Below are 23,977 nucleotides of genomic sequence, written 5' to 3'. Positions count from 1 at the left end.
GAACGCCTTACTGAAGTCCATATAGATCACATCTACTGCTCTGCCCTCATCAATCCTCTTTGTTACTTGTTCAAAAAACTCAATCAAGTTTGTGAGACACGATTTCCCACACACAAAGCCATGTTGACTATCCCGAATCAGTCCTTGACTTTCCAAATGCATGTACATCCTGTCCCTCAGGTTTCCCTCCAACAACTTGCCCACCACCGAGGTCAGGCTCACCGTTCTATAGTTCCCTGGCTTGTCTTTACCGCCCTTCTTAAACAGTGGCACCACGTTTGCCAATTTTCAGTCTTCCGGCACCTCACCTGTGACTATCGATGATACAAATATCTCAGCAAGAGGCCCGGCAATCACTTCTCTAGCTTCCCACAGAGTTCTTGGGTACACCTGATCAGGTCCTGGGGATTTAGCCACTTTTAACCATTTCAAGACATCCAGCACTTCCTCCTCTGTAATCTGGACATTTTGCAAGATGTCACCATTTATTTCCCTACAGTCTATATCTTCCATATCCTTTTCCACAGTAAATATGGATGCAAAATAGTCATTTAGTATCTTCCACATTTTCTGTGGCTCCACACAAAGGCCACCTTGCTGATCTTTGAGGGGCCCTATTCTCTCCCTAGTTACCCTTTTGTCCTTAATATATTTGTAAAAACCCTTTGGATTCTCCTTAATTCTATTTGCCAAACCCTCAATTTCTTTAGTCATCCAGCATTCCCTATAACTACCAGCCTTCCCTTTCACCCTGACAGGAATATTCTTGTTATCTCATTTCTGAAGACTTCCCATTTTCTAGCTGTCCCTTTCCCTGTGAACATCTGCCTTCAAACAGCTTTCGAAAGTTCTTGCCAAATACCATCAAAATTGGCCTTTCTCCAATTTAGAACTTCAACTTTTAGATCTGGTCTATCCTTTTCCATCACTATTTTAAAATGAATAGAATTATTGTCGCTGGCCGCAAAGTGCTCCCCCACTGACACCTCAGTCACCTGCCCTGCCTTATTTCCCAAGAGTAGGTCAAGTTTTGCACCTTCTCTCATGACGTAGTTCAAATGACATCAACATGGACATTAGCACAGTATTGTATTCACATCTAACATTCCCCTTATCATAAAAATATAATCTAAAGAAACAAGAAATTTGAGGGCACTTTTTTTTTAAAACACTGAGTTACCCCACTACGCATGTAACTATTTTCTTGCAATTGCAAAACTGTTATTTTATTCTAGTTAATCTTTCTTTTGTCAGTCTCTTGGTATACATAGGTTGTCGGCTTTTCTTCCTAAACTACCTAGTTTACAAGATGTGCAATTTCATTCTGCTTCAAGAATCTTTTCAGTTGAACTCTGTTTTGGACTGTTGCCTTAGACATTTCTTTCCTTTAGTTTCTGACTCACTCTGTTCACTAACATGGCATGCAAAAGACCATAAATCTCTTCTGGCATGTTTGGTTACTAATGTGAGTTTCTGAATTGCTTCTGCTAAGAGGAGTTGTTCTGACTTCACATCTGATATCTGGAATTCCAGATCTTGAGCTTTGCCATAGGACTAGGCTCTCTCATTAATGTACTCTTGGGGTCAGCATCTTTCTATCACATTGCCTCAATTTTACTCTTATAAGGTTTCATAATTTGGATTGCTGTGTGGTGAAGCCTTACACAGGTCTGAAGGTCTAGTCTACAAGGAAGCATCAGCTTCTAGCTGGTAGTTCATATTCTGTTTGAAGCTCTCATTCTGCTGACTTAATCATAATACTAATAGACCATTTTACTGTTCTATATTTGGCACCTTTGTGATATTGATTGAATTGTCCAAGGAGAAAGTGAGGTCTGCAGATGCTGGAGATCAGAGATGGAAATGTGTTGCTGGAAAAGCGCAGCAGGTCAGGCAGCATCTAGGGAACAGGAGAATCGACGTTTGGGGCATTAGCCCTTCTTCAGGAATTGAATTGTCCAAACCTTCATTCGTCTCTGTAGTAATTGCTTCTGTGGGTTTATAAATCTTTGTCTTATTCCTAGCTAACTGCTGTTAAAATACTGTTGTCCTACCCTGGACACACTTTCTTTTATGTCAAGACAACAATGCTATTTGCTTTCCAAATTGCTTGAGATACCAAGTACATTAATTCCTCCTGTTCCTGAGACAAACACCCTCAAATCTAAATGAACATCAATATTTAAGAAGTTTCATGCCTCGTCTGCTCACTGTAAGATTGCAGCCCAGGTTCTGCCTTAATATTTCAAATATGACTTAACTATTCCCTCAGGAACCATGCAACAATGTATTTTTGAAAACATATTTTGGCAAATGTTCAAAACCAGTAAATGCTGATCTGAATAAACTGAATTTAAATTATTTCTGCTTGTGCAGTTTCCCCCAGACAGCATCATTAGTAACAGTAATTTTTGAAACTTTGGCTTTCAACAAATACTTTTTAAACAAGTATATAGTAATATTATTCTGTAGCCACTGTTTCTTTCAGTATTTTCAGCTTTGGTTTGTCTTGTTGCTGAGTGTTTTTTCCTTTTTTAGAAAAGGTTTTATTGTGTCTGTTATCTATTAATTCACAGCACAGGTTTCAACTAACAATGTCAAAGAACATAGACATGACCAAGTCCATTATTTTTTCAGTTCTGAAGAAGGGTCACTGAACTTGAAATGCTAGCTCTGCGTATTCTCCACAACTGCTGTCAGACCTGCTGAGTTTCTTCAGCAATTTCTGTTTTTGTTTCAGATGTCCAGCATCTGAAGTTCTTTGTTTTATTTTAGTCTTCCATTTATGTATTTCTTGTTCTTTTTAAAATACTCAGTAAACATGTCACCATGCGTAGAAAGTTGGCACTGAGAAATGGAACATCTCCCCTTTTCAGTCACACTGGTGTCAATCAAATCAATATTGGTTTGTGCATTATACCAACTCTTTTCCATCCTCCATGTGTCTTAATCCCCAACACAACTGACATCTCAGACTCCCTCCATGATAGCTCTATTGATGTACCAAAAGCAAATGGACTGCAGTTCAAGATGACAGTTCACCACCAGCTTCTCAAAGACACTTAGGGATGGACAATAAACATAGCCTTACCAGTAACATTCTCATCTCATGAATGAATAATAAAACTGCTTCAGTATGACATTTTCAATCCCACACCAGTTTATTGCAGCTAATTACAGTTTTCCAGGCTTATATACCCATGCTATTGAGGGGTTGAGTTGAGATTTGTATAGTTCTCTTCTGTTTAGCAATGACTACCAACACAAAAGCAAATTACTAGTGGTGTTGGAAAACTGAAATAAAAACAGAACAGTCTGAAAATATGCAGCAGTCTGGCAACATTGAAGGAGAGAGAAACAAATATTATCTCTTTGGAGATCACTAGCCTCCAACATTCTGTGAGAATTGTTTAAGAGAAACAATCAAAGGAAATATTGTAGATATTTACTTTTTTTATGATTAAGCATGATAAATTTAGGCTGAAGTTATGACTATGGCTAGTTTTAAAATAGGGGAATTATCTTCAGTGACCATCAATCCCTAAAACAGACTATCTAGTCACGGTCACTATATTGTTTTTACTAGTCAGAAAATTTGTTACAGACATACATACTAATGACTACACATTTTAAGCAGTTACAAAGCTATTTTGAATGTTATGAGGTTATATAAAGTACTGTATAAATGTATGCTCTTTGATTTTGCTAATTCCATTGGGGCCAATTCCACTCCTGCTCTCTTTCTGGTTGGTGATTGTCTGAGATTATTTGCTGTACCTTCAGTCTGGCCTTGTCACCAGAGAGCGTTTTGCTGCCTTCTCTTTATGATAGCTCTTACTAAAGCTGCTCCTGATCTCAAAGGCTTTGCTGTGATAAATTATGGTGTGGCACTGACATGGCATGGGAATTTTAAATTCTGTGCTATTTACTGGAGTGCTATCGCTTTAAGAGGCGAGTACATAAACGAGCCATGATGACACCAGATGACCAGCAGCCACAAAGGATCCAAACAGCAGCCTGCTAGACTAAGGACGTGTGCACACACTGCTCTGTTGCTGCAAGTTATCAATTTATCTGTTAAGTAAATCTTTGAGATTTTCAAGAATCAAACAATTACTGTCGACAAGTACAGTCAAGGAGAAAGCCACGCTGAAATGTTAATGGCTGAATGTGGTTGTAGCACTTATCGAAATGCAGCTGGGAATTCTTCCAGTGCCTTCCCTTGATGAACACCATAAAATAAAAACACGCATAAATAAATGGTGATTTATTCAATTTGTTTGCCATGCGTGAATTAACTATTACATATAAAAACAGTGGCTAGATTTTTCTGCTAAGTTTTCAAAAGTGATACCTCCCCATAATCCATAGGAAACACACTCATAACTTTGGGAAGTAAATCTTCAACAACAGTCATTTCTGGTATCAAATTGTGTTCAGATCTGAACACAGTAACTACAAATAACTTGCAATTCATTTGTCCTGAAGTCATTATTTCTAAACATTCCTGATAATGATAAAGATCTAGATTTGCACACGATCTGGCTTCAACATGAATAATTGGTCCTGTCAGCATGTGTGTTTCTCTGCTTCTCAGAGCCCAAAAGGTACATTACTCTGAATAATCAACTTTCAGAGGCACATGCTCTATCCTAGACCAGATGTGATCATGTCACCCCTCTCCACTAGAAAGCTCCAGATAAAGTCAAGGGTGAATTTCTAGACATGTTCTTGCACCTGATGGCAGCATACTGCAGTCTCAAATGTTTATACAGTACTGTGCATTTATACATAGGCATGTAATTAAGATGTTACATTTTCTAATGCAAGTTGTACTAGCTAAGCTAATAATAACTCCATGTCAGACATTGCCCATCTGTGGGTAGGTGATGACCTATGGTAATGTCGCTGGGCTAATAATCCAGTGATCCAGGTAGTGTTCTGGGGACCTGGGCTTGAAACCCACCAGAGTAGATGGTAAAATTTGAATCAAATAAAACTCTGAAATTAAACATCAAAGAAATCAAAATTAAATAATTTTCAAAAAAACTTTGTAATGTCCAATGCAGATGTAAATTGCCTGACAGTGTGCTAAACTCTAAACTGCCTTCTGAACTGGTCTGGCAAGTCAACAGTACTTGTGGAGCCAAAGTACCATCTTCATATTTAGAGTATCAACATTGTGCTCTGTGGCACTGTCACTGAGCTAAATGTGATAGACTTCAAACACAGAGTCATAGAGTTATAGAGATGTACAACATGGAAACAGACCCTACACAGTCCAACCCGTCCATGCCGACCAGATATCCCAACCCAATCTAGTCCCGCCTGCCAGCACCCGGCCCATATCCTTCCAAACCCTTCCTATTCACAGATCCATCCAGATGCCTCTTAAATGTTGCAATTGTACCAGCCTCCACCACTTCCTCTGGCAACTCATCCCATACTCATACCACCCTCTGTGTGAAAACGTTGTCCCTTAGGTCTCTTTTATATCTTTCTCCTCTCACCCTAAACCTATGCCCTCTAGTTCTGGACTCCCCAACCCCAGGAAAAATACTTTGCCTATTTATCCTATCTATGCCCCTCAATTTTGTAAACATCTATAAGGTCACCTCTCAACCTCAGACGCTCCAGGAAAAACAACCCCGCCTGTTCAGCCTCTCCCTATAGCTCAAATCCTCCAACACTAGCAACATCCTTGTAAATCTTTTCTGAACCCTTTCATGTTTCACAACATCTTTCCGATAGGAAGGAGACCAGAATTGCATGCAATATTCCAACAGTGGCCTAACCAATGCCGCAACATGACCTCCCAACTCCTGTACCCAACGCTCTGACCAATAAAAGAAAGCATACCAAATGCCTTCTTCACTATCCTATCTACCTGCAACTCCACTTTCAAGGAGCTATGAACCTGCACTCCAAGGTCTCTTTGTTCAGCAACACTCCCTAGGACCTTACCATTAAGTGTATAAGTCCTGCTAAGATTTGCTTTCCCAAAATGTAGCACCTCACATTTATCTGAATTAAACTCCATCTGCCACTTCTCAGCCCATTGGCCCATCTGATCAAGATCTTGTTATAATCAGAGGTAACCCTCTTCGCTGTCCACTACACCTCCAATTTTGGTCTCATCTGCAAACTTACTAATTGTACCTCTTATGCTCACATCCAAATCATTTATGTAAATGACAAAAAGTAGAGGACCCAGCACCGATCCTTGAGGCACTCCACTGGTCACAGGCCTCCAGTCTGAAAAACAACTCTCTCATTTCTACCTTTGAGCCAGTTCTGTATCCAAATGGCTAGTTCTCCCTGTACTTACTCCATAAGATATAGGAGCAGAAATTAGGCTATTCAGCCCATTGAATCGGTTATGCCATTCAATCATGGCTGATAAGTTTGTCAACCCCATTCTCCCACTTTCTCCCCGTAACTCTTGATCCCCTTGACAATCAAGAACCTATCCATCTCAGTCTTAAAAATACTTAATGATCTGGCCTCCTCATCCTTCTGTAGCAATGAATTCCATAGATTCACCACTCTCTGGATGAAAAAGTTTCTCCTTATCTCTATTCTAAAAGGTCTTCCCTTTACTCTAAGGCTGTACCCTCAGGTCCTAGTCTCTCCTACCAATGGAAACATCTTCCCAACATCCATTCTGTTCAGGCCATTCAGTATTCTGTAAGTTTCCATTAGATTCCTCCCTCTAAACTCCATTGAATATAGATCTCAAACTTTCCTCATATATGTTAAGTTTTTCACTCTTGGGACCATTCTCGTTAACCTCCTCTGAACACACCAAGGCCAGTACATCCTTCCTGAGATATGAGGCCCAAAACTGCACAAAATACACCAAATATGGTCTGACTCATTAGCAATAAGCCACAGAATCAAAACTGGTTGAAGGAAGAGTCAAGGAGCAGCACCAGATGTACCTAAAAATGAAGCAAAAACCTATTGAAGCTACAAGGCAGAATGACTTGTGACACAAGTGATAGAGCTAAGCAATTCCACAACCAATGGATCAGATCTGAGCTCCACAGTCCTGCCACATCCAGTTGTGAATGGTGGTGGACAATGAAGCAATTCACTGAGGAGGTGGTGCCACAAATATTCCAACTCCAATAATGGAAGGACCCAATACTTCAGTGTAAAAGATAAGGCTAACTATCTGCAAGTATCTTTGATCAAAAATGCCAAGTGGATGATAGATCTCAACCCCTTCCAGAGATCGTTACTATCACAGAGGCTTTTCTTTAATCTATTCGAATCACTCCACATGATACCAAGTAATGGCAGGAAGCACTGTATACTGCAAAGACTATGGTCCTGACGACATACCCAGAATAGTATTAAATGCTTATGCTCCAGCACTGCTTGGTTCCCTAGCCAGATTGTTCTAGTATAGCTAGAACATTGACATATACCTAACAATGTGGAAAATTTCCCAGATATGTCCTGTACAAAAAAAGCCACACAAATTCAACCTGGTCAATTACCAATCAAACAGTCTACTCTGGACTATCAGTAAAGTGGTAGAGGAATATCAACAGTGCTATCAAGCAGCACTTGCTCAGCAATAACTTGACTAGGGAAGCTCACGTTGGTTTTCCTGAGGGCCACTCAGATTGTGGCCTCATTACAGCCTAAGCTCAAACTTAGAAAGAAGAGCTAAATTTCAGAGATCAGGTGAGAGAGTAATCACCTTTGATATCAAAGCTGCACTCGTCCAAATATGGCATAAAAGGAACCCTAGCAAAATTGGAGTCCAAAGGAAATGGAGGGGAGGGGGTGTTGGAACTCTCCACTGGATTCATACCTGGCACGAAGGAAGATGATTGGTGTTTTTGGAGATCAGTCATCTCCCTTCCAGGACAGCTCTGCAAGAGTTTGTCAGAGTAGTGTCCTAAGCCCAACCATCTTCAGTTTCTTTCTCAATAACCTTCCCTTCAACATAAGATCAGAAGTGAGGATGTTCATTGATGAAAGCACAACGTTCAGCACCACTCATGACTCTTCAGATTTGCAGTTTAATGTCCTAATGCAGCAAGACTTGGACAATATCTACAGCAAGGCTGATTAAGTGGCAAGTGACGTTTATGTCACAAATGCCAAGTAACGGTTATCTCAAACAAGAGAAAATTGAACCATCACCCTCTGACATTCAACAGCATTACTACTGCTGAATCCCTGACCATTAGCTAGTAATTAAACTGGACTAGCCACATCAATAGCAAAGCCACAACAGCAGGTCAGAGGCTCGGTAACTGCAGGCAATATTGTGTAGGCAACTCACCTCCCAACTTCCCAAAGCCTTTACACCATATACAAGGGAGAAATCAGAGTGTGACAGAATACTCTCTATCTGCCTGGATGAATGCAGCTCCAACAACAACACTCAAGAAGGTTGACACCATCTCACAGAAAGTAATCCGCTTGATTGGTACCATATCCAGAAAAAGTTCACTCCCTCAACTACCAATGCTTGCAGCAGCAGTGTGTATCATCCCCAAGTTGCACTGCAGAAATTCACCAAGGTTCCTCAGACAACACGTTCCAAACACATGACCACTTCCATCCAGAAGGGCAAGAACAGCAGATACAAAGAAACACCATCAGCTGCAAGTTGCTTTCCAAACCACATGACTTGGAAATATATTGCTGTTCCTCCAGTGTCACTGGGTAAATATTCTGGAACTTCCTTCCTAATGGCATTGTGTATCTACCTACACCAGGGTGCAGCAATTTAAGAAGGCAGCTCATCATCACCTTCTCAAGGACTTCTAGGGATGGGTCATGATTGTTGGCTCAGTCAGATGCTCACATCCCATAAATGAATAAAAATCTAAAGATTTGTGTATTCGGGGTATGTTAAAATAATAATGTTATAGGCAGTGATCAGGACAAATTTAACAAAGGGTTATTTTCCCTTTGTCTTAAATGCACACAAAACTAACAAACATTTTAGGTCACCTTAAGGAACAGCAAATAACTGAAATACACATACAATATGGAATATGATCCACAAAACATCACTAGATATACAAGAGTTCAACATAACAAAAGTTAGCTGGACAACATGTACCAGCTAATGACTACTCTTCAATCAAAGTTATCATCTTGGGACTTGATGAAACTAGACTTAGAATATATGCTGTTAATTTGCACAAATAAAGGCCTCTCACCGATTGTCCCAAACTCTGCACAGCAAGTAAATGGTTGGCTTCCCTGCAATTGCAAAACCAGTTTTTGCTGTTATTATAATTCATCTCATTTTCTAAATCGAGGAAAATGTTATTTCCACATCAGAGAAAGATTTGAAAAGAATAGCTATTTATTACTTAAAATTAATTAGTCTTTGAAGCCAGCCGCCCTCCAAACACAAAATAAAGCTAAATACAAGACAGGAGATATTCAGCAAGGCTTTACAAAGTCATAGCAAAACATAACAGGCCATAAAAAGGAACTGATTTCCTTTCATCTTCATCATATAACAAAAACCTTTCAGCGTGATATTTTGAAAAGTCCATGAAATAGTTTCCAACATGTCTCAAAGATAAAAACTACACTTTGACTTCACATCGCTGGCTTTCTTGTCAGTTCAAGGTTTGCGGAAAGATTCGTAGCTCAGGTGCAGATTGTCGTGGTTGTGGGTAAGTCCGCCAAGCTGGAAAGTTGATTTTCAGACATTTTGTCCCTTGTTTGGGTGACATCTTCAGTGCTTTGGAGCCTCCTGTGAGGGACTGCTGTACTGGGTCTACTAGAATTTATTTAGTTCTCTTCCCGCTGCTTCCAGTTGCCGATTCCGGTTATTCATTACAGTGGCCGGTATATTAGGTCGAGGTTTACTCCAATTCACAACCGGAACTGGCAACTAGAAGCAGTAGGAACCAAATAAATTCCAGAAGAGACAGTACATCAGCCCTTCACAGGAGGGCCCAAAGCACTGAAGATGTCACTGAGACAGGGGACGAAACGTCTGCAAATTAACTTCTCAGCTCAGCGAATATATCCACTACTTTCTTGCCAATTACCCAGTTACAACCGTGTACAATATTGAATTGCTTAAAATCCTAGAGTACAAGAGATATACAGCACGGAAACAAACCATTTGGTCCAACTTGTCTATGCCAACCAGATATTTTCAATAAATCTAGACCCATTTACCAGTATTTGGCCCATATCTCTCTAAAGCCTTCCTATTCATATACCCAATCAGATGCCTTTTAACGGTTGTAATTCTACCAGTCTACATCACTTCCTCTGGCAGCCCATTTCATACAGATACCACCCTCTGCTTGAAAAGGGTGCCCCAAAGAGCTCTTGTAAATCTTTCTCCTCTCATCTTAAACCTATACCCTCTAGTTCTGGACTCCTGCACCCCAGGGGAAAGACCTTGGCTGTTTACCCTAACCATGCCCCTCGTTATTTTATAAGTCTCTAGAAAACTTCAGCCTCTGACGCTCCAGGGAAAATAGCCCTAGTCTATTCAGCCTCTTCCTGTAGCTCAAACTCCCCAATCCTGGCAACATCCTTGTAAATCTTTTCTGAACCCTTTCAAGTTTCACAACGTCCTTCCTTTAGCAGAGATATCAGAATTGCACACAGAGTTCCAAAAGTGGACTCACCAATGTCCTGTACAGCCACAACATGACCTTCCAAGTCCAATACTCAATGAAATGATCAATGAAGGAAAGTATACCAAATACCTTCTTCAGTACCTATCTACCGGAGACTCCACTTTCAAACAGCCATTACCTGCTCTCTAAGATCTCTTCGTTTAGCAACACTCCCTGGGACCTTACCATGAAGGGTATAAGTCCTGTCCTGATTTGCCTTTCCAAAATGCAGCATCTCATTTCTTTAAATTCAATTCCACACGCCACTCTTCACCCATCTGATCAAGATCTAAGGTAAACTTCTTCGCTGTCCACTACATCTTCAATCTTGGTATCACCTGCAAACTTACTAACCGCATCGCCTATGTTCATATCCAGATCATTTCTGCAAATGACAAAAAGCAGTGACCTAGCACTGATCCTTGTGGTACACCACTGGTCACAGTCTTCCAGGCTGAAAAGTGACCCTCCGCCACTACCCTCTGTCCTCTACCTTCGAGCCAGTTCTGTATCCAGCTAGTTATCCCTGTATTCCATGGGATCTAACCTTGCCAACCAGTAACCATGAGGAAACTTGTCGAATGCCTTACTGACGTCCATATTGATTATGCCCACTGCTCTGCCCTCATCAATTCTCTTTGTTACTTCTTCAAAAAAATTTAATCAAGTCTGTGAGACACCATTTCCCAAGCATAAAGCCATATTGACTCTCCCTAATCAGACCTTGCCTTCCCAAATATATGTGAATTCTGACCCTCAGAATTCCCTCAACAACTTGCCAACACTGATGTCAGGCTCACTGGTCTCTAGTTCACTACTTATTCCTTACTACCTTTCTTAGACAGTGGCACCACATTAGCTAGCCTCCAGTCTTTGGGCATCTCACCTGTGGCTATCAATGATCCAAAATATCTCAGCAACGGGCCCAGCAATCATTTCCCTAGCTTCCCACAGAGTTCTAGGGTTTACCTGATCAGGTCATGGGGATTTATCCAACTTTATGTGTTTTAAGGCATCCAGCAAATCCTCCTCTGTAATATGGCCATTTTTCAAGATGTTGCTGTTTATTTCCCCAAGTTCTCTACCACATTCTTCTCCACAGTAAACACTGAACAAAATGCTTGTTTGGTGTCTCCCTCATCTCCTACAGTTCCACACATTAGCAGCTTTGCTGACCTTTAAGGGGCTCTATTCTCTCCCTAGTTACCTATTTGTCCTTCAAATATTTATAGAATCCCTTTGGATTCTCCTTAATCCTATTTGCTAGAGCTATCTCATGTCCCCTTTTTGCCCTCCTGATTTCCCTCTTAAGTATGCTCCTATTGCCTTTATTCTCTCCTGGGGATCACTCAGTTTCTGCTGCCTATACCTGACAGATGCTTCCATATTTATCTTGGCCAAAACCTCAATTTCTCTCACCAACCAGCATTCATCAACGAGCATTGCCTTTCACCTTAACAGGAATATACTGTCTTTGGATTCTCAATATTTCATTTTTAGAGGCTTCCCATCTTCTAGCTGTCCCTTTACCTGCGAACATCTGCCTCCAATCAACCATTGAAAGTTCTTGCCGAATACTGTCAAAATTGGTCTTTCTCCAATTTAGAACTTCAACTTTTAGATCTGGTCTATCTTTTTCCATCACTGTTTTAAAACTAATAGAATTATGGTCTCTGGCCCCAAAGTGCTCCCCCACTGACACCTCAGTCACTTGCTCTGCCTTATTTCCCAAGAATAGGTCAGGTTTTGCACCTTCTCCAATAGGTACATCCACACACTAATTCAGAAAATTTTTTTGTACACTCTTAACAAATGCCTCTCCAACATGCTCTTAACACTATGACAATCCTAGTTTGTATTTGGAAAGTTAAAATCCCCTACCATAACCATCCCATTATTCTTACTAATAACTGAGATGTCCTTACAAGTTTATTTCTCCACTTCGTGCAGACTATTGGTCTATGGTACAATCCCAGTAAGGTGACCATCTCTTTCTTATTTTTCAGTACCACACAAATAACTTCCCTGGACATATTCCCAGGAATATTTTCCCTAAGTACAGCTGTAATGTTATCCCTTATCAAAATCGTCAGTCCCCCCTCCTTTCTTCACCACCCCCCCCCCCCCCCCCCCACTTTTATCCTTCCTACAGCATCTAAACCCTGAAACATTAAGTTACTAGTCCATTCCATCCCTAAGCCACATCTTTGTGATTGCTACGATATCCCAGCCCCATGTTTCCACGCCCTAAGTTCATCTGCCTTCCCCGTTAGGCCTCTTGCATTAAAATAAATGCAGTTTAACTTATCAGTCCTACCTCTTTCTTTACTTTGTTCCTGCCTGTCCTGCCTATTTGACTTACTCTTTTTCCCAAATGTACCAGTCTCAAACTGATCTCTTTCCTATCTCCCTGGGTCAAATCCCGCACCTTAGTAGTTTAAATCTTCCTGAGCAATTCTAGTAAATCTCCCTATCAGTATATGAGCCCCCCCTCCAATTCAGGTGCAATCCATCCTTCTTATACTGGCCACTTCTACCCCAGAGGGGATTCCAAAGATTCAAAAATGTGAATCCTTTTCCCCTGCACCAGCTCTTCAGCCACACACTCATCTACTCTATCCTCACTAATAATCCAGATATTAGTGACCTTCTTATTAAATTCCTGCCTAACTTCCTATGTTCACTCTTCAGAATCTTGTCCTTTTCTCTTCCTATGTCGTTAGTTTCAATGCATACAATGACCTCCTGCTGGTCCCTCTCCCCTTTGAGAATATTCTGCACCCTCTCCAAGATATTTTTGATCTTAGCTCCAGGGAGGCAACACATCATTCTGATGTCTTGCTGTCGGCCTCCGAATTGTTTGTCTGTGCCTCTGACTAGAGAGTCCCTATCACAGTCAACTGCTTGGAACCTGGCATAGCCCTCGTTACATTAGAGCCAATCTTGGTACCAGAAATCTTGCTGTCAGTGTTACATTCCCATAAGAGACCATCGTTCCCTATATTTTCTCAGACAGCATACTTGTTTGAGATGGGGATAACCACAGAAGACTCCTACACCATCTGACTCCCTCTCCTATCTTTCCTGGAGGTCCCCCATCTTCAGTTTATCTCCCTTCCTGCAACTGCCATCCATCACACCTCCAAGCTCCTGTAAATTCCTCATTGCCTCTAACTGCTGCTCCAACTGATCTGATAGGATTCACAACCAAACACACTTCCTGCAGACATAACTATCACTAACATGGAAAGCCTCCCTAATTCCCTCATCTAACAGGAAGAGCACATCACTCTACGAAAGACTATCTTTACACATTAAGAATCTATAGACTCAGAAACTAGCACAGTCACACTACTCTAAAAACACTGCTCCAGGCTAGCTTAGTACCTATGTTTTTATATTTCTGAATTTGAATCAAAAGACAGGTCTCAATAAAAAATACATCACCAAAAAAGAACTCACTCTGCTCACTACTGTAGATTTACGAAAGAAAAACAGTAAAGTTACACTTTAAAAAGCCACTTAGCTGCTGCCCTGCTGTGGGCTCCAACACACCTGTTTCTTGAAGGTCAGCTGTGAATTTTGCTGTTTGTTTATTTTTCTTAGAACTAACTCTGATGTTCATACAGACTTTAAACTAAACATCAAAGGCAGCAGTTGTGCAGGTTACTGCTGGGTGAGGCAGCAGTATAGATTTCTTTCTCTGTTTGAATCACTTCCCATGTGGGCTCTACCTTTGTCGATTTTCCTTCTTTTTAAAGTGCTATTGTTTTGATATTACTTTTTTCCTAGAGTTCCAAAACAATGCAACAGCTTATAAAACAGTAATTACAGCTCCAGAATTCAAGGAGATCAGCTCGAACACTGAAAATAACTCAAAAAAACAAGGAGCAGCCTTTGCAGCCACAAATTTTTCCCGTCCTCCATCGTGGATAACCCAGAATCCTCACATGTTCAGAAAGTCATCCGTAGGGCACATCTGAATTTTCTGGCATGCAATACCAGCCAGCAAAACCATGCATTGACGAGGAGACGTCAGTTTAACTACTTTAAAGCAAATATGTAAATTTTAAACACAAAATAAAAGCATAAGGTACTTACCTCACTTCTGGTGTTGGTGATCCTATCACAATGCATTCAAGCTGGATTTTGCTTCCCTCAGCAGCTTCCCTGCTCTTTAGTCGCTGAATGAATCGTGGTGGATTCCCTTCAGTACCTTCAATGCAAACAGGTCTTGATTGAATTTCAGTTGATTTAGCTTCTGTTGTTAGTGTCTCAGTACCTGCTGATAGAACTGGGGCTTGAGCTATCACTTCAGATTCCTCTTTTGTTATGATTTCATCACTCAACTGAGCCGAAAATGGAACATGCACTCTCTCCCTCTCGTCGACAGACCAAGATGAAGGTTGAGCTTGTGAACCAAACTTTGACTGCGCCCGGTTTCGTGAGTTTTTACAGGTTCTAGTTTTATTCCGTTTTGTACTTGTTGTTTTAAAAAGTGAAGATAATTCCTCAATAAAATCTGCAGCTTTACTTAAGTAATCCTTTTTAGCCTCTGCTTCAGTACAATAAGGGGTGTTCCTTGACTGTTTTCTTAATTCTCTGTAACTGTCTTTTGAGCTGCTGGATCGTCTGGTGAAATTCTCACAGTGGTATGGTTGACTGGTCAGTTTTTCTGGGAAATCTGAGGAACCTGCAGATTCTAAAACTTTGCTATTCCCAGCAAGTTTCAAAGTGTCATACACATCTTTGGTGGTGCAGGTTACATTGATCTGCTTTTCATCTTTCTTCACTTCATCAGAACACTGGGCAATTGCTTCCTGAGCTAAATTGACACTTTTGTCCAATTCGTCCTGACTCAAAAATGCAGACAGGTCAGGGGACTCATCCTGACCATCTAAATCCTGGGAAACCCCAGATTTACTGCCATAATAGAAATGTTGAGAGGTAGCTTCTGACCTGCTTTTCTCGCCGTGCTCTTGATGAATTCGGACTTCAGCTAAATAGCTCTCCCTCAGTAGCTGAGATATGGACGTAGAGGCTTCAAGGTTTTCCTCTTGCATTCTGTTATGAATAAAAAAAAGGAATTCAGGTTACAGCTTTTGCCTTACTAACTTCATGTTGCTAACTGAACTAAACATCCAGACATTCATCATATCAATGAATCCCTAGTGTCAAAGCAGGCCATTTGGCCCATAGAGTCTGCACAACCCTCCAAAGAGCATCTTACCCAGAACACCTCACCCCCACCAATGCTATCCCTGTAACTCTGCATTTCCCATGGTTAATCCACTGAGCCTGCACATCCCAGGACAATGTGAGCAATTTAGCATGACCAACCTACCTGACTTGCAATTTTTTGAATGTCTTATGTTATCTTTACAAATGAATAATCTCATAGTACCAGTCACCGTTTAACTTCATGATCATTAAAGGATATTTTACATACTAAGTTTGGTTCCCAATGAAGTGGGACTTAATGAATAACCTTGCTCCAGATTTCAGTGAGAGACAAAAAACACCTCCAGATGTTGGAATCCGAAATAGACAGGCAGGAGGCTGGAAGAACACAGCAAGCCAGGTAGCATCAGGAGGTGGAGAAGTCAACGTTTCAAGACCTGAAGAAGGGTTACACCCAAAACATCGACCCCTTTCCTCCACCTGATGCTGCCTGGCTCGCTGTGTTCTTCCAGCCTCCTGCCAGATTTCAGTGAAGCAGCAGAAGTGAAATGTGACAGTGATTGCTTACCACTGGGTCCATATCAGCAGTCATGGAATTAGATCCTGAAATGTAAGGACCTGAAGTTGTGTAAGAAGGTTTTTCCACTACTTAAACAGGGAGTCACAGAAAGGCATTAGGATCTCTCCCTGCACCCTCCCTGAGAGGCTGGAGCAGAATGTGACATAGTCAGAGTTGAGTAACTGGCTACAGAGCACTGTTGTAGATTGATTGAGAAAAATCGAAAACCTGAGTAAGCAATTCCATTATTTCCACATGGGAGCTGGGGAATTACGCCTATTCCTTCACTGTCTTTGTTCAAGATACACACAATGAAATGCGCACACCCACCCCAACTATGTCACTGTAGGGCAAGACAGCACCCAGTATCAGGGAACAGCCTATCAGTGCTGTCTGGACCAGAACAGCAAGCACAGATCAGTGATTGTCTAGCTAGAAAATTTTGAAAATTGGGTTAATGAGAACAAACGTTTTGACAGTTACTTGCACCTGCCCTTGAGAAGATCACAGTTGTGTAATTTGATGGTATCATTTGTTTCTGTTTGATCCTTCATTGCAATGCGAACATTTGTTGCTTAGTTCTTGTAGGTCTTTCTAAGTAACTACAATCCTAAGAAGGAGGATCCCTCCGAGGAAGGGATCCCTTCTAGGGAGAGTTTTATGCACTGTCATCTAGAAAGTAAAGCCAGTAAAACTTTTGAATGATACATACTGGTCCAACTTTTATACTTCAGAATGGGAGCGTAGCATCTCCAGTCATTCCTTTCCAATTATTACTGTTTTTGACCCTTTTCGATGTACTCAGTTACTCCCAAATACCAACACTGACACTGACTCATCTGAATTGGAGAAAGAGTTGTAGAGTCTGTATGTTATGAAACACCAATGCATTTTTGAGTACTGGGGTAGCACAGGAGATTCAATTCCCCTCACAATAATTGATGACATTCTATTAGCTTTCCCAATTACTTACTCTGTCTACATACCAGTTGTGTGATTCATGCATAAGGACACCCAGATCCTTTTTTATTAAATGTTGCAGCAAACGTTGTGTTAATCAGAAGCACAATGCATCTCCTTTCTGCATTCTTAAAATTAAGGGATTTCAGGTCCCAAACACAGTTGCAAAAGCATGGTAGTCAGAGTTATTTTAAATTTATTCACAGAATATGGATGTTGCTGACTAAGTCAGCATTTTTAACTATCTCTAATTGTCCTCAAGAAGGCGAGGGTGAGCTGCTTTCCTGACCACTGCAATCTATATGGTGTTGTCTGGAGTTGCTGTTATTGTTTCCAGTGCCAAGTCAATGTTGAGTGATACATCTGGTTTCATTCCTTCAAGTCTTTTTAATCATCTAATTCAGTTAAGTGACTTGCTAGACCATTTCAGTTGGCATTTAAGAGTCAATTACATTGTTGTGGGCCTGAAATAACATAGACCAGATGAGGTACGAGCATCAGACTTCCTTCCCTGAAAGGGTATTAATGAACAAAATAGTATTTTTTTACAATAATTGCCTGTGGGCTCATGGTCACCATTATTGAGATTAGTTTATAATTCAAGGTTTATTGAATTTAAATTCCACCAGCTGCGGTGGAATTTCAAACAATGTCCCCAGAGGATGAGCAGGGCTAATTATTACCAGTCCATTAATTACACCACCACCTGCAGACAGCAAGCAGGAATTCAATTGACTTCAAGACCGCAATGTAAAGATAGGGTTTGAAAATATTAGTGCAACATAACTACCCAATTGTCAGGGAGCAAAAGGGCTGTTTACTTTATAGAGCGTAGAGCAAAGATTCAGAGTAATCTTGTGGCTTCAACAAGAGCCGTAATTGCGGGAAGAATACAATGAAGGCTTGGGGGAGCCACATTGTTCATTGAACTCCAAGTCACTCTCTTTGAGCACAAGTACTATACTTCACTGGAAACATGAGTTTGTAGAATCACTTGCTGCTCCAGCCACCTTTAAATAGCTACATTTTAGAAACCATTTCTGATTCTAAATATTTCCATTTTGGTTTGCTGTCTCTAAATTTGTAAAAAAAGATGATCCACTCACAAAGTAAAACTGTAATTTTAAAAGATACTGTCACCTGTCATCAGACATTCTTTCTGGAACTCACTCCCTGACAGCTCTCGAGTGTACACAAACTGCAATCACCACCCATACTCAACAGTATGCAGCAGTGAGGAATAAATATTGGTCTTACTAGTGACACTACATTTTGTGAACAAATATGAAAAAAAGTCTCTTCAATCTGTTTTTTTAAAAAATGCTGATAGTTTCTGTTTGCTGCTCTGGAGTAGCTGGTGTTTTGAAAGAAATCTAGATGATGGCTATTTCAGTGCAGTTTCTTCTCAAAATGCCTTAAAAAAACGCGAACATTAAATATATATATGAAATGAAGGTTGGCAACACTAAATCTGTTATTAGACTAACAGTCAACACTTCTGATGCATTGATTGCTCTGGGCTGACCACATGCTCCTGACACTCAAACCATAGAAAGCAGCAGAGGGAACATTGCCCTTCCAGAAGAACTCTTTCTGCAGCTGTTGTGTACATTAACTCTCGCAGCAGATCCCCTAAGCAGAAATCTAATTATAGTCTTGTGATATCAATTTACTATTCAAAAATCAAAGCAAGCCCTGAGTCATCTTAAATTTGTTAAGAACAGTTAACCTACTTTGTAATAATGATATTGAATTTTAGAAAAGGACTGGGAGATGAGGTCATTCTACAAGAAGATGTGACGTCACTTGAATATCTATGGCATGTCTGTCAGAACACAAAGCAGCGATAGCCTCAGTCGCTTAATAAGATAAAAATACATCACCTAACAAGTCCTGAACGCAAACTCAAATGAAATCCAATTTAAATAAGGTTCTTAGCATTGGAATCCAGCACTTGTTTCTGTTAAACAGAAACAGAGAGTTTGGCAAGTGTTTGCTCTTTATGTGAGTAATGATTCAAAGAGCATGCTACTTTCAATTCTATATTCATTTCAACAAACTATTCAAGACATTAACACTGCATTAAACTCACAAAACAATACCTTTTAACTGGCCCAGTGGATGGTGTGATGTGAAAATCTAGCAATGGCAGTTACTCAGTAGAAGTTGGAGAGATGGGACAGCACTGCAATCCTCAGACCCTTGGGGAAAGAGCAACTAACAGCCCGCAGATTGGTTGAGAGTTAACCTTGACGTTGTTGCGATAGTGGTAATAAGCAATGGGCAACCTGTCACCACAGTGCAAGTAACATTTGTCAGCATACTGGGTCTGAAGTTATTTTCGGCAGATGAGACCATGTGGCTGGGAAATGTTCACCTCATTGGATGGGGGGAGGATGTACAGCACCTAAGACACTGACTCAAAGTTGAGCCTATAACAGACCTCTCATGTGTATTCTAGAGAATTTTACTGATTGATCAGCATTGAACATAATTAGAAGTGGGACTACATTGCAGAGCACTGCATTATTCAAAACCTGTTACTTCTCTGCAAAGTCTGAAAATTAGAATTAAGGCATGTAATTTCAAAATAAATGTATGGATAAAACACACTGAAATAATTTTCATTATATTCCACAGTGACTGTTTAACAGGTGGGTGCTTCCAAAAATAGCTGCTACATGTCAGTCACCTTTGTTGAAAAGATTCATTTGCTGATTTATTATTTGAAGAAATGTGTACGCATTAGCTGTAACATTTGTAAAAATATGGCTGCAACATATTATACATTTTATGAATACAGAACCAATACTTAAGAAATGTTTTGCACTTTCACTCTTACTCCAAACTTGAAATACTTAGAAAAGTCTGATACTGTTGGTCAAACTTTCCCTTCTTGGTACATGCATTAAGTGATATTGTTAATGATTCTCTCTCCCCAGGTATTGTTTCCTCAACCACTCCGCTCACCTTCTGTGACCCCTCTGTCCTTGCAAACCACTGTCTCATCGCCAACTTCACATTCCTCTCTAAAGTTCCAAAGAACATGTTGTCAACCTCAAATCTGCTGTCAAGTTTTCTCCAGAATTTCATATTTGAGTCAGGTTTCCAGCCCTCCATAATTCCACAACTGTGTGTGACTGTGACTGTCATAAACTGTCCTTTCTTTATGTAGCAGAGGACTGTGACCTGCAGTGTTCAGCAGGAATTGTCACTGGGTCCACTTTTGTTTGTCATTTATATAAACGACTTAAAAGAGAATATAGAAGGTTAGTAAGTTTATGGATGACATCAAGATTGGTGGGTATAATGGACAGTGAAGAAGGTTATCTGAGATTACAAAGAGATCTTGATCAACTGGTCAGTGGGCTGAGGAGTAGCAGATGGAGCTTAATTTGGATAAACACGAAGTATTGCATTTCGGTAACACAAACAAGGGCAGAACTTGTACAATTAAAAGTAGGGCCTTGGCTAATGTTCCAGAACAGAGACATCTAGGAGTTCAGGTACACAATGGATTGAAGTTTGCAATAGTTTGCATTAGTGTGCAGACAGGGTGGTCAAAAAGGGGTTTGACATGCTTGCCTTCATTGCTCAGACCTTTGAGTGCAGGAGTTGGGACATCATGTGGAGGTTGAACAGGATGTTAGTGAGGCCTCTTCTGGAATACTGTGTCTAGTTCTGGTCGCCCAGTTATAGAAAGGATATTATTAAGGTGGAGAGGGCTCTGAAAAGATTTACTGGGATGTTACTAGGAGTGGAGGGTTTGAGTTATAAAAATAGGCAGGGACATTTTTCACTGGAGCTAGGACATTGAGGGGTGACCTTATAGAGTTTGATGAAATCATGAAGAGTTTAGATAAGATGAAGAGCAAGGGTGGGGGAATTCAAAACTAGGAGGCATATTTTTAAGGTGAGAGGAGAAAGTTTGAAAAACATTTTTTACAGAGAGTGGTTTGTGTATGGAATGAACTGCCAGAGGAAGTTGTGGATGCTGGTACAGTTACAATATTTAAAACACATTTGGATAAATATATCAATAGGAAGGACTTTGAGGGAAATGGGCTAAATATAGCAAGTGGGACTAGTTGAATTTAGGAACATCGTTGGCGTGGACTAGTTGGACCAATGGGTCTTTTCCATGCTGTCTGACTCTAGTCTTTGATAAAGTTTCCGATGCTTCTTCCGAATTGTCCAGTTGGGAAGTTGGTTAGTTGGTTCTATCATTTTCTTATCAAATCTTAGCAATGGTTTCTCTTCCCAGTCTGACGCTGATACCTGTGGTGTCCTCCAAGGTTCTATCCTTGGTCCCCTTGATTTCTCAGCAAAATGTCACTCATTAGTGATATCATCTGAAAACATGTCATATACATTTTCAAACTGAGGGATGATAGATTTGGAATGATGTCAGAGGTAGTTTCTATACTTCGAGTGTGGTAGAGGCGTGGAATGTACCGCCTAGAACACTTGTGGACTCGCCAACTTTACGGGCTACGGGCATTTAAATGGTCATTCGATAGACATATGGACGAGAATGGAATAGTGTAAGTTAGATGGCCTTCAGATTGGTCTCACAGGGCAGCACAACATCGTGGGCCGAAGGGCCTGTACTGTGCTGTGCTGTAATGTTCTACATTCTACATTGACGACACTCAATTCTTTCTCACTGCACCCGCTGAAGCTCTTTATCATCTCTACTTTGCCACATTTCTTTTCTGTCAACCAGTATTGATAAGCAGAAATTTCTTACAACTAAAAATAGGAAAGACTGAAGCTATTTATTTGGTCTCTGCCATAAACGTTGACTATCCCTGTTAACTGTTGGAAGCTAAGCAGATTGTCCCCAATGCAATGCTGTGTTGGATGCTCAACTGAATTTGAAACAACACTTCAGCCCTGTCAACAAAACCAATTCTAACTCTATCGTGTTACTTAATTCCTATGTTCATCTCTCGATAAAATCATCTTTCTTTGCTTTTGTTACCTCAGAACTGAATATTTCAATGCTGTCTAGCCAGACTCCCATCTTCCACCTTATATAAATTTATGCTCATTCAAAATTCCACTGCATGTACCTTAACTCTCTTAACTCTCCATAATCTATCCATTACCCATGCTTTTTGAGCCGCATTGGTTCCTGCTCTGACAATGTCTCAATCCCAATATCCTCAACTTTGCTTTCAAATCCACATATAATTACACCCCTCCCAATCGCTGAGAAACTTGCAACAACTTTTTGAAATCTCTGCACTGCTCCAATTCTAGCCCAATCTCATCTCCATCTTTGATAAATTCACCGTTAGCTGACATGATACTTGGTCCTGATGTTGAATTCCTTCCCCAAATTTTTCTGCCTCTCCTTTTGCCTGTTGTTGCATCAAGTATGAAAAAGAGGGCTGAGGTATATGAGTCATAAAGTCATACAGCACAGAAACAGACCTTTCCATCGAATCAGTCCATGCTGAACGTAATCCCAAACTAAACTAGTACCACCTGCCTCCTCCTGCCCATATCCTTCCAACTTTTCCTATTTATTTATCTATCCAAATGTCTTTTTAAATGTTGTAATTCTATCTGCCTCTACCACTTTCTCAGGAAGTTCATTCTACATGTGAACCACCTTCTGTGTAAAAAAGTTTGCCTCATGTCTTTTTTAAAATCGCTCTCCTCTCACCTTAAAAATGTGCCCCTTAGTCTTGAAATCCTCCATCCTAGGGATAAGACAACTACCATTATCGCTATCTATATCTCTCATTATTTTATCAATTTCTATCAGATTGCCTCTCAGCCTCCTAAGCTCCAGTGAAAAGAGTCCCAGCCTATCCAGCCTTTCTTTATAACTCAAACCTTCCATACCCAGCAGCATCCTGGTAAATCTCTTCTGAACCTTCTCCAGCTTGACAATATCCTTCCTATAACTGGGTGACAAGAACTGGACACAGTGTTCCAGAAGAGACCGCATCTTGTGCAACCTCAACATGACTTCCTAACTGCTATACTCAAAGGACTGAGCAATGAAGGCAAGCGTGCCAAATGGTTTTTTAACCATCCTGTCTATATGTGACACAAACTTCAAAGAATTATGCACCTGAACGCCCAGGTTCTTTTGTTCTACAGCACCAACCTAAGTCCTAACGTTAATTGTATAAGCCTCACCCTTGTTTCCTGTACCAAAATGCTATACCTTGCAGTTATCCAGATTGAACTTCATCTGCCATTTTCAGCCCATTGACACATTTGATCAAGATACCTTTGTAATCTTTGAAAAACCTTCTTCACTGTCCACTATGCTATCAATATTGGTGTCATTCACAAACTTACTAATTTCTCATCCAAATAATTTATGTAAATGACAAACAGAAGAGGACCCAGAACACTGTAGAACACTGACAATTGAAAAGTACACAGACTCCCGAAAATATTGGTCACGGACAATGGGACGTCATTTAGCAGCAGGGAATTTGAGTACTTCCTGAAGTCAAAAGGCATTCAGCATGCAAGGACAGCTCCATACCATCCATCATCCAATGGTCTGGTGGAAATAGCAGCCCAAATGTTGACAGCAGGCTTAAAGAAGTAGCCTATAGTGTAATTTGATATCAAATTGTCCCAGTTCCTGTTCGACTATAGGACCACCTCACGCACAACAGGG

The 23,977-nt window shown here is 40.5% G+C and overlaps 1 protein-coding gene across 6 annotated transcripts in view; it reads right to left on the bottom strand.

Annotated features, from left to right (window-relative positions):
• The window catches only part of mypn (myopalladin), a 309,016-nt gene that overhangs the window by 241,000 nt on the left and 44,039 nt on the right, over window positions 1–23,977 (bottom strand). For 5 of the 6 annotated variants that reach the window (XM_043712277.1, XM_043712280.1, XM_043712281.1 and 2 more), the window contains exons 1-2: window positions 19,428–19,609; window positions 14,727–15,689 (exon numbers count right to left, since the gene is read on the bottom strand). In XM_043712277.1, coding sequence (XP_043568212.1) covers window positions 14,727–15,688 — 962 coding nt within the window. In that variant the 5' untranslated portion in view covers window position 15,689; window positions 19,428–19,609. Of the gene's footprint in view, window positions 1–14,726; window positions 15,690–19,427; window positions 19,610–23,977 lie in introns of those variants that run through there. The other variant, XM_043712278.1, reaches the window with a different exon arrangement.

Source organism: Chiloscyllium plagiosum, chromosome 22 (assembly GCF_004010195.1).
Source record: "Chiloscyllium plagiosum isolate BGI_BamShark_2017 chromosome 22, ASM401019v2, whole genome shotgun sequence".
Lineage (NCBI taxonomy): Eukaryota > Metazoa > Chordata > Chondrichthyes > Orectolobiformes > Hemiscylliidae > Chiloscyllium > Chiloscyllium plagiosum.
This window is presented reverse-complemented; position numbering and strand designations above follow the sequence as displayed.